The following is a 14,676-nucleotide window of genomic DNA, read 5'->3' on the forward strand; positions in this document are numbered from 1 at the left end:
GGATTTTAATCTAAACAATCGTGATGTTTGAATCAGGATAATCGGGCATAAGAAGTTATGTATGTGCTTCTCAGAGTTTTCTGTACAGGGGGTTATTTTCATTTAAAAATGCATGTAACTGGCGGAGTTCATTTGTGTCAGCAGTGGATGATTGACAGGCAAGTAGATGGAACTTCACTTCAGTCTGGGAAGCATTGAATGCTACTGTTAAATACACCTACTGTAGCTGACAAATATATACATTTGTATATTATGTTGTGTATATATATATAATGTGAATCATTTTTCTTATTTTTTAATAACAAAGAAAATAATGACTTTGGTTTAAATGTCTCCCATTCTTTTTTATTTTATTTTCTTGTAAGGCTTTTTAAAATTAATTTGAAATTAGTTTGGCTGTAATGGTCACTTGCAAAATAGTAAAATCAACATGAAAAGAAACGTCATAAAATCGTCCCACCAGTAATTCAAGAGCTGTAAGTAATCTTCTATTTTGTTGTTTTATGCGCATTATTAGACTGCTGCCCCTTTAAGACCGAATGCAGATAACAACACACAACATATTTTCTCCTAAATATTTACGCCCATTTAAGACAAACTGTGTTTAAGTGAATACTCAAGCCGGTCATTTTGACATATTTTTGTGTGTATTTGATTGTTTAGACGCACACAAAGCTTAATGTATAATTTGCTTGTCTTTCGCGGCCCGTTTCGGAGCGCACACACACGAGCCACCTTGAAGTTGAAAACCGCATCTCTCTCGCGGTATTAGTTTACAGCAATCACAGATTGTGCCGATTCTGACGTGAAGTTTAGGGAGGAAGGAATGCTCACCGCTGTGAAGGGAAGGAAGTTGCGCTAGACGGAACGTTTAAAAGTTTTAACCTCAAATATATTATTTTTATAATCCTTGGAAAAAATAAAATTAGATTAATATCACAGCCCTAAAGTGTAACCAGACTAAACTTTTGTTTAGTTCTATCGGCCATTAGTGGGGACTCACTCTCTCTCTCCCTCTCTCTCTCTCTCTGATTGCAAATAGCAAAAAAAAACATCACAGACAAATTATTTAATATTATCCCATATCACATAAGCGTGATTAAGATGAAAGGGCAGTGATCAACCATCAAACCCCCCACCCAAATTATTTTATTACTGATCTGCATGATTCACGTGGGTCAAGATTTTAGGCCGATTATTCCGGAAGAATCTCATCCCTGAAAATGTCCACAAATAGAAAATGACAGTAAGGCATTAAGAAATCATGTAGCCCACAACAATTTAACTTTCAATATCACTTGATAGCCTACATTTGGGTGCTAAATTTGGCAATGACAGTTATGATCATGATTGTAGGCCTTATACTAAATATTTCTTTATGCTTGCTTCATCTCAGCTCTGACCAAGATCTTCTCAATCCATTTCACCTGTAAATAAAAGAAAATGTTAATTTGTAAGAGTACTAAAACAACAGTAATCATTCAATATTACATGTGTACAGTACATGTATATTTCTAATAATGCCGTTTACATTAGTAGTCATTTTAAAGAGCTAGTATGATAAACTTTACATTTGTCGAAGCAGTGTGTGGTTTGAAGCAGTTTAAATAAGCTATTAAATACATGCATTTCTGTATAATCACTGTGAATTCATAAGATGTAGGTTTTAAACGGTCTCACAAAAATCCTTGTTCATTTAAAGATATAAAACTGATATTGTCAGTTGAGAACAGAGTTTATATTTGAATATAGAATGCAATTTTAGATTAAGTTGTACAGACATCAGATCCTCACACATTTCTAGAGTTGGAAAGTAAAGAAAGCGTAAAGCAATGTGACGTGATGCTTGTCAAAGTAAAAACACACAAGAGAGAGAGACATTGACCATGTGGGATCTGCACTGATTTTACCTGCGTTTTACAATCTGTGTTCAAACTATTAATCTAAATTTGTTCTATCAAATTCTAATGATTTTCTACTGATGCAATTCATAAAGCTATTTTATGTTGTTCAATAAAGTTGTTTGTTCCTTCAGAAACCAGTAAAGTACAAACCCCGGGCCCAGCGGATTCTAGAGATTTCAGAGGTCATGTCAATCAGGTCACCTTTATTTATATAGCGCTTTTTACAATACAGACTGTTTCAAAGCAGCTTTACAGAGATAACAGGGAATTAAAGTAACAGATTTTTTTTTTACTGTACAGCAGCTCTAGAAGAAAGTCATTGTCCAGATTAAGTAAGTTCAGGGTTGATTCATTTCCGTTGTAAAAATCATTATAGGGTAATCAGTATAAAAATCATATATTTGCACAACACAGTTTTCAACAGAAAACTTTGAATGCATTCTGGCCGTTTATTTACATGACACCGCATGTTGGTGACCTGAGAACGCAAACTTTGAAACAGGTTTCAAAGTGAACGTTTTTGAAAACAATATCATTATCATCTCAGTGTAAACTTCAAATACGGTGACGCCGTATATATATCGTGTTTAGTCGGTATGCACATTTGAATGTGTATGTGCGCGGGCGCGTACTCTTTCTTTACAAAGTGACATCGCCAACTACTTGTCTGGCCTGCATTATACAGCATTTTGAGTAACTTTTTTTTAACCTTACTAGAAGTTATGTAGCACATCATGGTAGAGAGCATTACGGTTTTTCACAATCAGATCCATCCATGATTTTTCTGAAGTCTGAACTTTCTTGGCAGGTGACTGTGATTGACCAATGCTTTTGAATTAGCTGTGGGGCGGGCTTGTGCTTAACTGGTTTTCAATCTATTTAAATTTTGCCCACATTATTTCAATAAAACTTAATTATATTTTCATTGCACCAATATTGAAAGACTGTTAGAGATTAATGAAAGTATTTTAACATCACTGATGTTTACTCACCTCAGTCTCAGTGTACAGTTTGAGTCTCGTATCACGTCTCTGAGCTGCTTTGAGTCTCTGATCATATTGTTTCTCAGATCAAGCTCTTTTAAAAACTGCAGTGCTTTTGAGTTTGTCAAAGACTGAGTTAAAGGAGAAACATCTGTAATGCCACAGTCATTTAAGCTAGAAAGAGACAAACAGACAGAGATCATCTTACTTTCACCAGATCACATGACTATAGTGAATTATTTTCCACAAATACACTGTAAACAGTCTTTTCAGGAAAGACAGAGAATAAAGTGTCTTGGTTTAAACTTGTTGAACACTTTGTTGAAGGGTTTGTTAAAGAGATACTCCACACAGGATCACAGTCGGTTTATAGATGTTATGGTTTATTGTTAAAAAGGTTTTTCTCACAAACACCTATCGTTTTGCTTCAGAAGACTTTAATTTATCAACTGGTGTCGTATGGATGACCACTGTGTTTGCTTTGTGTGGTTTATGAAGAATCATCTTTGGAGGTCCAGTACACTTGTATAGACTCATAGAGACAGATTATTTGTCTAAAAATATTGGAGTTCATCTGGAGAAACTCGTATAAATCTGAAATGGCATGACGGTATGTAAATGATTACATTTTCAGTTTTGGGTTGAGGATCTCTTTAATGCTACACTACACTTTTGTCCCTCTAGTAATGAAAAATAAAACTAACTACTGGAGTTACTTTTCTCTGTGTAAGTGTGTATGGTGCAAGTAATTTCCAATGAAATCCATACAAACAGCTCTAAAATACAGTTCAATATTACAGGTTTATCAAAGTGTATTTGGGTAAAGCCCTAAAAAGAGATATTATTGAATAATAACGTGTTATTTTTTAAATTAAAGGTGGGGTATGTGATTTGCAAAACGGCCGGTAGATTTTGAAAATAAACAACTCAAATGGTCCTACCTTCTTTCCTTTGACTCCACCCATTCAAAGAACATGGACCAATCAATGGTACGACCGATTGATTGACACACTTACTGTCCAATTATTCTAGGTGGTCTTGGAAATGATTGGCTGGTGTTTTTTGAGTCCTGCCTGCTCCACAGATTATTAAATTGCTTAATTTTTATTTCAGTGCTTCTAACTCAGTGGCTGTAAGTGGGTTAGGAATAGGATTTTAAGTGATTTTGAAAAAATGGCCAAAAAAGAGAATTACATACCCCACCTTTAATAAAACAAAAATGCATAGTGTAGCTTTAAAAAGGTTGATTATTTTAGTCGTTTTCATCTCAGGTGGTACAAAGCACAACCAGGCCTGGATATACGGGGTCTTTGAGCATCTATTGATCTTTAAACCAGACAGAGCACTACAAGCACCTCCAAAAAAAGATGCGAAGAGTTTTGAAATACACTACAGGTGTATAAATGTATTTATTTGGCTTTCAAAACTTTGAAATGTTACTGTATTGTGGTGTGTGTGTGTGTGTGTGTTATTAGATTCCACAGATCTGCAAAAGGAAAGAGTCAAAGAACTGATGTGGGTCTCATAAGCACGTGATCCTGAACTACAGGAATATTAATATTAAACAAACTATGATATCCAAAATGCGGTTCATGTCTATAAGAGAAGTTTGAGAACCACTGTTGTATGTGAATGTTACTGACCTCAATGTCTCCAGTTTACAGTGTGAATCCTTCAGTACATCACATAAGTGATTCACTCCTGTGTTTTCTATTTTATTCTTCATGAGGTCCAGATCTCTCAGGTGTGATGGGTTTGATTTCAGAGCTGAAGTCAGCATGAGACACTGTTCCTCTGTAATACTGCATCTCCACAGACTGAAGACAGAAAGAGAAAAGACAAACTGAAGTGAAACAGGCACTAGTTTAATTCCCAAACTCTGTTTTCAACTGTCACACTAGTTCTGTGTGCTGGAAGATGTTGTTTATTGTCTTTCATTTTTCTTCTATTTCTTTTATATCTCTTTTCTTTACTCTTTATCGTAGCAGTAAATTATTTTCTGCATTTACACAATCAGTACATTCTTCAAATTTAACACAATAGACCTAAGTCAGGTTAGATGACACTTGATTTTATGTGGATGAAAATGAGGCTGTTAGAAAAATTAATATATAGCAGTTTACTAAGATTTATTACCAGTTAAAATACATTTAAAATTAAAATAAAGTGTAACAGAAGGTGCAGAGCTATAAACACTATTACTTGAGTGAGTCGTGTTGTCTTAAAATAAATTGTAAACTGAACTGCACAGTGTGTTGTATAATGTATAATGATTACTGTAGTTTCTCCAGTTTGCATTGTGGGTTCATCAGTAGATCACTGAGGTTTTTCACTCCAGAGTGTCCTAGATTATTCCTGCTCAGGTACAGTTCTCTCAGGTGTGATGGGTTTGATTTCAGAGCTGAAGTCACAGCAGAACATCCTTCATCTGTCATACAGCTGCTTAATCTACATTTGGAGAAATGAGAAAAAGAAAATCTTCATTCAGTAAAGTTATAGCATCTTCATAACAAATAAAGGACAAATTCCAAACTGCTTTTTTGCGCCCTTCAATGGCAGAGGAGACACGATCTGTAGGGATCTGTTGTTTTATTTGTGATATATAAGCCTATAACACACATTTTCATCTTGAACTTCATATGAAGTTTAAATAACAGGTCAGAAATGTTTTTAATAGTAGATGTAAGGTAAATGTGACTATACCAGTGTCCAAAGAAGAGACTGCAAGTTTTTATAAATTTGAGAGAAGAGAGGGAATACCCACACACACACATAAAGCATATTTTAAAAGCTTCATTATAAACTGTATTTGCAACAATCATATATTCCTGTAAGAAGGTTAATGTGTGAAAAGTTAATGGGCTGCTGGACGCCATACTTCGTTGTCATGGTAACATTCCAAGTGAAGATAATGAGGAAATTACATTGTCTTTGTCTTCACCAAGTGTGTTCCAAACCGCTTCATTATGAGACGCAAAAGCCCTGATGCCCTTAAAGTCCCCATTTCAAGGACTATCAGAGTGAGAAGGGCATAAGGGTGCTCACTTATAATTGGAATTCACCAAAACTGTGAGCTCTGTGAATTTAAACTGTAGAAGTGATTTTAAGAATTATGATTGATGTATGTGAATGTTACTGACCCCAATATCTCCAGTTTACAGTGTGAATCCTTCAGTACGTCACATAAGTGATTCACTCCTGTGTTTTCTATTTTATTCTTCATGAGGTCCAGATCTCTCAGGTGTGATGGGTTTGATTTCAGAGCTGAAGTCAGCATGAGACACTGTTTCTCTGTAATACTGCATCTCCACAGACTGAAGACAGAAAGAGAAAAGACAAACTGAAGTGAAACAGGCACTAGTTTAATTCCCAAACTCTGTTTTCAACTGTCACACTAGTTCTGTGTGCTGGAAGATGTTGTTTATTGTCTTTCATTTTTCTTCTATTTCTTTTATATCTCTTTTCTTTACTCTTTATCGTAGCAGTAAATTATTTTCTGCATTTACACAATCAGTACATTCTTCAAATTTAACACAATAGACCTAAGTCAGGTTAGATGACACTTGATTTTATGTGGATGAAAATGAGGCTGTTAGAAAAATTAATATATAGCAGTACACTAAGATTTATTACCAGTTAAAATACATTTAAAATTAAAATAAAGTGTAACAGAAGGTGCAGAGCAATAAATACTATTACTTGAGTGAGTCGTGTTGTCTTAAAATAAATTGTAAACTGAACTGCACAGTATGTTGTATAATGTATAATGATTACTGTAGTTTCTCCAGTTTGCATTGTGGGTTCATCAGTAAATCACTGAGGTTTTTCACTCCAGAGTCTCCTAGATTATTCCTGCTCAGGTTCAGTTCTCTCAGGTGTGATGGGTTTGATTTCAGAGCTGAAGTCACAGCAGAACATCCTTCATCTGTCATACAGCAGCTTAACCTACATTTGGAGAAATGAGAAAAAGAAAATCTTCATTCAGTAAAGTTATAGCATCTTCATAACAAATAAAGTACAAATTCCAAACTGCTTTTTTTGCGCCCTTCAATGGCAGAGGAGACATGATCTGTAGGGATCTGTTGTTTTATTTGTGATATATAAGCCTATAACACACATTTTCATCTTGAACTTCATATGAAGTTTAAATAACAGGTCAGAAATGTTTTTAATAGTAGATGTAAGGTAAATGTGACTATACCAGTGTCCAAAGAAGAGACTGCAAGTTTTTATAAATTTGAGAGAAGAGAGGTGTAAGGCTGGAGAAACTGGTTAGAGAGATAGACTGGTCTGTGAAACAAGGGACCTTGCTGGAAATTGACATCTGACCTTCTCCATACAGTTTCACTCCCTCTCACACCAAAGACTCACACAAGAATATATATGTGGTTTAATGTGAATGATTATTATGTTTAGTATCATTTAAAATGTCTCAGAGTGAGTGGTACAAATGTCTCATTTCCAACTAAATTAAACAAAAAGAAATCAGGTTTTGAGAAGTTTAGAGAAACTGGCACACAAAGGAAGGTTGTCTCTGGCAAATGGTCTCCTACCCCCAAAAGGTGTCAACTCTGAATGTAAATTCCCATTGTTAACATATGAAAGAGGTTTTGGCTATTTAATGGAATGCAGTGGAGGAATCGGGGCTTTTCTGTATCTAGACTGGCCAGTGATGGCTGGGAGTGACCGAGACTTCCAGCCTCATGTATTTGCATCAGGTTGGGTTCGCATCTCTTCTTTTTATTCATGTTTTATATTGATTATCTTTGAATTTATTATACAATTGACCTGATACCTGATTTAATAAATTGTTACATTTGATTATTCAAACTGATTTTGACCTTGTTCATTTAAGTCTAAAAGTAATAATCAAACATTCGCTCACTTTTAGTGATGCATAGATATTATCAAAACCTTTAATTTATGGAGTCAGATGAAATAACGAGTAAATACATATGAGAAATGTATTGCATTTAACCCAAATTACTTTGAGATGCTGGAAAGACGGAACGCGCAAGAAACCTTCCCGTGTTATTGGAAACCCTCATTGGACCAATATAGCGCGGCTCTTACAAATTGGTGACCCCGAGACGTGATCTCAGATGGATTTCGCGAGCAAAGTCTTTTCCAGAAAAGTTTTGGGAATCTAAAATCAACACAGAGGTTTGAACATCTTCTCTTTCTTCCGCCGCTGTGGTAAGTCAACTTTTTCTACCTTTTTAGAAGTGTTTAAGAAAATGTTTGCATTGTTACGGGTCGGAAGGCTCTTTGTCTAGAAACACGTGTGAGGACGTGATTAGATTAGCAGCGGCAGCGCAGATGAAGAATGAAAACACTTCAATAGATTTTAAAGATCTCCTTGTTTGCCTAAGCAACAAGAAACAAAACCTAAAATTGGAATAACATCTTCCAAATAATGAATAACTCGACGAAGAACCGAAAAAATAAAGCCTAAAAGTTTTAAAATCAGCCGCATGTCTTTACCATTGTTGTATTGGCTTGTAAACAAACCAGCAACATAAAGAGAATGAGCAAACAACAGAAATAAATCTAAGTTTGTAAACGATCGAAAAACGCGTGATTTTATAAATAAAAAGGCAGGTCGATGAATTGTTTATGAAAAGCAAAGAAAGTTTACACAGGCTAGAAATCAGATCTAGGCTAAGCTAAATGCTATCGTCCATGCTGCTTAACCCCGTGTGTCGCCGGCCCACCGGTAGGCCCAAAGTCACATTGAAAGCATTAATATCCTATACTAAACCTAAACTAATCTTGACAAACTACATTTGAAAGCTTGAACTTTAACACATATGAGATTAAAAAGCATGCAATAATTCTGTTAATTTTCAAATTGGAAATTGTATGAACACATTATGCTCATAGAACATAATTTAGTCGTTTGTACAACAATGTGCATAGGCTAAATTTAAGTTTATTCTTTAAACACGGGATTGCTTTACTGTAAGTGTACTTGAAACACTTAGGTAAAGGCTGTAGATATCCTCTAGGCCATGTGTCCTGTGTTGAACTGAATTAAACACGTGTGTCTATGCCATGCTATGATGTGATTCGCAATGAATTTGAAAATCAGAAACAGCAAACGCACATCTTAATCCTGAAACAACAAAACTCTCATATTCAAAGTTCCAGAGAACGTTGCGCATTAGGGTTCAGTAACTCTGAATCTTGAACAAAATTTATGCATTGTTACGTTTGAATTCATTCTAAATGACTCTGAGGTTGTTTTTTTTCCTAAATATATTATTGGATTCGTATATTTCCACAATTCTGCGACCATATCAGCAACAGGCTGAGACTTGGCATCATTGCAAGTATACTTGAATGCAGGAGCGGGTTAATTTCCGTTTAGAAATAGCAAAAGCTATTTGATCAATCTAAATTTGGGTACGCTCATACCTCTGTTCTTAGTTTAATGTTACTTTAGATAATTGTCTACTAAAGTAAATGATTGGATTAAGTTCCTGAGGGGGCATTCAAGGAGGTTATGAAAAAGTATCTTTTATTGTGTACGTGTGAATTACGGCAAATCTTAGATATATAACCAATTACCTCTGATTGATGACCAGGACTGGCGAGTTTGTGTCGAGAGACCTGTGAAAGACCAGGACCTCTAAGTGATATAGTCTCCTAAATCTAAAGCGGATAAAATATTATTAAAGAGTCAAAAGAGAATAATTAAACATTAAAATGATAATTTTACCTACACGTAGTCTTTAAAGAGACTAAAAATGAAAGAATAGGCATTTGAAATCTAAAAAGAGAAACAGCGAACGCGCATCTCATTAATTCTATAACGAAAAACCCTTTCCATCATTGTGAAATTAAGCAAATATAAATTGGAACATGGATAATGATCATGTCCCGTTTAAACTATGGGCCGAAAAGGTTGAGCCTACACTGTGCAAACTCAGTAGAAAAGGTCTTAACATAGACACTATTGACAATGAAATTTTCACTTGGTGGAAAACAGTGGGTAGTAAGCAGAAGAAATCAAAACATGGTGAGATAATTGAGGCTTTAAACTTCATAAGTTATAAACAGCTACATAAGTCAACCAAATTTCTATCTTCGCTTATGGAGGTTAAATGTGAAGAAATGCATTCAAAAAATGCGGAGGCACAAATGTCAGAGGCAAAGATTCAAGATCTTCAAACACAGCTAGATAGATTACTATCTGAACAGTTAGCCCTGACTAAAAAGTGTAAAAATCACAAAGACACCATTGCAGATCTTAAGGCTAAGCTAAATGCTAAAAAGTCCAAGTCTCCCATAACGCTCAACAGCGATGAGACGAAAAATGTGCACTTCTTAGATGAGCCAGCCTGCTCTAACAATCATGTATCTTTTCAGACAGATGAAGCACGTGATCAAATTTTGAAAAGAGTGCCTGTTTCAGCCCTTAAGGTGATACAGCACCCAAACGGCACAGAGTCAAGCATCCGACGTCCTTTAACGGTAACTGAATGTAACTTGTTTAAAGCACAGATCGGACCATTCCCTTTGAAAGGGCCATTCGAACCATGGTGGCGACGCATTGTAAGTCTAAAACATGCATTTCAACTCGAACCAAAAGATATTTGGCAAATTGTTATCAGCTCAATTCCAGATGTTTTGATCTACAAGATACCACAGGTTTTGATGACAGGCACCATTGTGCAGTCAATGTGTCAAAATGAGCCTGAGAGTGAAATCTTTAATAGACTCAAACAATGCCTTCGTGATCTGCGTAGTTGTAGTCCTGTTGGATGGGAACTGATTTTCAATCGGAAACAGAATCCTGAAGAATCGTTTGAGACATATACAGAAAATATGTTTGAACTTTTTGAGGAGTATGCTGGAATTGAAAATGTTAACCACAACAATGTAACTCTCCTTGAATTACTGCTTACAAATGCAGGTCCGCGTGTACAGCAATCGCTCACGTATGGTGCTTCTCCAGCTCAAAATACATTTGAAGGTATAGTTGGCTGGGCAACACGAATTGAGTCACGAAAACAAATGCATTGTGAGGTAGCTGTGTTAGAATGTCATGAAAATCATCCGTCTGCAGGAGAATCCAGGAAGCCACACTGTGGCAAACTGAGCAGATTCTGTAATTCCTGTCACAAAACAGGCCATACAGAGGAAAAGTGTTGGTCCCTGGACAGAGGCAGACCTCCACCCTATTTCAAAAAACGCAAACAACCACACTCTGACAGAAAACAGCACTCTGCAGATAACCAAAGCTCAAAATCATCTAAAACGCTCACTGAGCTGATAACGTTGATTACTCAAGGTCTTCAACTATTAGCGTCATTTGCTAGTCGGGTAGCAGCTCAATAGCAAATGGCTTAATAGGTTAACATCTGAATTCTTTTAAATATAGCGATTGTATTATAACTCGAAATATAATATCATCCTTAAAATTGAATTTCATTTGTGGGCTCACCAGTGCCAAACCGGAGGGGGGTATATCTTTATTTTTGCATTTACCACTGCAAACACGACTAGAAGTGTGGCACAGGTAACAGCCAAATAAAACTGAAATCTGATCAGAGAAGTAAAATTACGAGGTGGGTGTGAAATGCTAAACAGCAGACAGATACCACAGTTTCTTGCAGGTAAAAAAATATCTGCACTAACCAAATGTGTGAATGACACCATAAATAGGCAACACCGATCCAGGTGAACAAATTCCTGCCCACAGATCTGATTGTAATGAGAGCAACTTACAATGACAATATGAGTGATAAAAACTCAGATGAATCCAGAAGATCTCCCCAGCAGAACTGGGATCTCTAAAGCTCATGACACAAGCAGACTGTGAAGACTGAACCAAGAGCAGCTTTAGGTGTCACACATTGTCCTGAAACAGCAACAATTCAGACCTGGTCAATGAAACTCGGTTTCATGTGAAAACAGGAATTAAAAATTTGAAACCGTTGAAAATATCTGAATTAACTGTGGTTCGCTCTCCTCTGTTTTATGTCTCAGGTTTACTTCTGCAAATTCCTCGAAGGACGGACCGCCAGGATGGGCCGGACCCCACCTGGATCAAGGCCAGGACAGCGGAATTGTTAGAACATAACCTCGGGAGATGGGTGAAAAGACACTTCAAGAGGCCATTCACACTCACAATAATACATCACTGAATAAATATGGCCTCCCAGTTTAGAACTGGAACTAAATTTGCAACACAATTGTTACAGATTAGATTACACCCATCTCCTAGACATGAACACTGGACACACACCTCCATTACCACTGAACACTACACATAAGAAGATAAAGATGGCATAGAGACCAAAAGTGACACTTCACTAATGATCTATTGTCCATCATCACACTGAACAGACTCAGACAGCTTCACACACATAGGATGGCAAAGCTGATCCCATGATGACAGTACACATTACCAACTCATGGAAAAACACTATAACGTACACATGAATGGCTACAGTCACAAATTGATAATACAAATTCTAAAGCAGAGGCAGACCTGCTATTAAAATTCAAAAATGTTTAACTGATTGTTATTGGTGTGGTTGGAAAATCATAGGGCCCATGATTTCTCAACAATGCCTCTAATAACAGACACATTATAAAAACAAACTAGATCTGAAGTGTGAACGCTTCAATCAATTACAAAAAATTACAATTCAACCCTGTCCTGTGACTTAGCCAGCCACACACACACACACACCAAAAAAAACCACACATACACACACACACACACACACACACACACAAACACCCACCCACACACCAAACTGTCATATGACTAAACACACACACACACACACTGATACAAGGAATGAACAATCTCCATTCTTGTATTAAGCATTGTAAGATTACTGATTACTGAACAAACAATGATTATTATATATGTATTGATTCATGATTTTGATTAGATATTATTACTGTGAATACAAGGTTTGTTGATGCGTACCATCGATTTGATTATTTAGATTACACCGACCTCTTGCTGCATTTCCGTTGAGTAAGTCAGACCAAGAATATTTAAATTCCACTACCATTTAATATCATCACGGGGGTAGTGAAGAATTGGATATTTAAAATGGGACCACCCTATCTGACCTTGAGGAACACTTGAGACCAGATGTACCACTCACATTTGCTGACATGAACATGGTATTTTACATTGAACATGACATGATTTTGCTTTATTGCATTATGCGTTCCTATGCATTTCCTTACGACTGTAAGTTCATATGTGCTCAATTGTGAAGCGGACATTTAAGATGCTTTTCAGGTGTCTCACACAAAGCAGTGTGGATCGAAGGAGAACCCCTTCATCCACTAAGGTCTGCCCAGACAACCGTACCGCTGGAGGTGACAGGGTTGGTCAAGAAGGGTCAGATCATCATCGTGGAGAAGGTGCCAGGGAAGCAGAAGTTTCTCCATGGAGGAATGACACTGAACTGAACAAGTCACAAATATCCAGATTGACTCTATGAACTTTGCTTACATCACAGGATTACAAGAAGAAAAAACTGAACGCATTCATCCACCTGCTGAACTCAAGTTACATACACCTGGTGAGACCAGGTGTTCTGCAGGTGAACACAGCCCGCTGAGCTTCTACAGATGCTAACATTGCAAAGACACTTTTTGAGTTACATCTCAAGGATTACAACAAACGCCTTACTGTGACCCCGTAAGTGTTCATCCGAATGTGACCCACGGGGCCAAGGAGGGACTGTAAGGCTGGAGAAACTGGTTAGAGAGATAGACTGGTCTGGACAAAGGACCTTGCTGGAAATTACCATCTGACCTACCCCATACAGTCTCACTCCCTCTCACACCAAAGACTCACACAAGAATATATATGTGGTTTAATGTGAATGATTATTATGTTTAGTATCATTTAAAATGTCTCAGAGTGAGTGGTACAAATGTCTCATTTCCAACTAAATTAAAAAAAAAGAAATCAGGTTTTGAGAAGTTTAGAGAAACTGGCACACAAAGGAAGGTTGTCTCTGGCAAATGGTCTCCTACCCCCAAAAGGTGTCAACTCTGAATGTAAATTCCCATTGTTAACATATGAAAGAGGTTTTGGCTATTTAATGGAATGCGGCAGGAGAATCGGGGCTTTTCTGTATCTAGACTGGCCCGTGATGGCTGGGAGTGACCGAGACTTCCAGCCTCATGTATTTGCATCAGGTTGGGTTCGCATCTCTTCTTTTTATTCATGTTTTATATTGATTATCTTTGAATTGATTATACAATTGACCTGATACCTGATTTAATAAATTGTTACATTTGATTATTCAAACTGATTTTGACCTTGTTCATTTAAGTCTAAAAGTAATAATCAAACATTCGCTCACTTTTAGTGATGCATAGATATTATCAAAACCTTTCATTTATGGAGTCAGATGAAATAACGAGTAAATACATATGAGAAATGTATTGCATTTAACCCAAATTACTTTGAGATGCTGGAAAGACGGAACGCGCAAGAAACCTTCCCGTGTTATTGGAAACCCTCATTGGACCAATATAGCGCGGCTCTTACAGAGGGAATACCCACACACACATAAAGCATATTTTAAAAGCTTCATTATAAACTGTATTTGCAACAATCATATATTCCTGTAAGAAGGTTAATGTGTGAAAAGTTAATGGGCTGCTGGACGCCATACTGTGTTGTCATGGTAACATTCCAAGTGAAGATAATGAGGAAATTACATTGTCTTTGCCAAGTGTGTTCCAAACCGCTTCATTATGAGACGCAAAAGCCCTGATGCCCTTAAAGTCCCCATTTC

At 36.7% G+C, this 14,676-nt stretch overlaps 1 protein-coding gene across 2 annotated transcripts in view; it reads right to left on the reverse strand.

Annotated features, from left to right (window-relative positions):
• Nucleotides 1-338: 338 nt before the first annotated feature.
• LOC306988934 (NACHT, LRR and PYD domains-containing protein 3-like) overlaps nt 339-14,676 on the reverse strand; it is a 44,746-nt gene continuing 30,408 nt past the window's right edge. For both annotated transcript variants that reach the window (XM_079594159.1, XM_079594158.1), the window contains 6 exons: nt 6,662-6,832; nt 6,028-6,201; nt 5,165-5,335; nt 4,531-4,704; nt 2,897-3,061; nt 339-1,427 (listed from right to left, as the gene is read on the reverse strand). In XM_079594159.1, the coding sequence (XP_079450285.1) occupies nt 1,424-1,427; nt 2,897-3,061; nt 4,531-4,704; nt 5,165-5,335; nt 6,028-6,201; nt 6,662-6,832 (859 nt within the window). In that variant the 3' untranslated portion in view covers nt 339-1,423. The remainder of the gene's footprint in view (nt 1,428-2,896; nt 3,062-4,530; nt 4,705-5,164; nt 5,336-6,027; nt 6,202-6,661; nt 6,833-14,676) is intronic.

The sequence above is a fragment of the Phoxinus phoxinus genome (genome assembly GCF_949152265.1).
Source record: "Phoxinus phoxinus genome assembly, chromosome: 20".
NCBI classification, from domain to species: domain Eukaryota; kingdom Metazoa; phylum Chordata; class Actinopteri; order Cypriniformes; family Leuciscidae; genus Phoxinus; species Phoxinus phoxinus.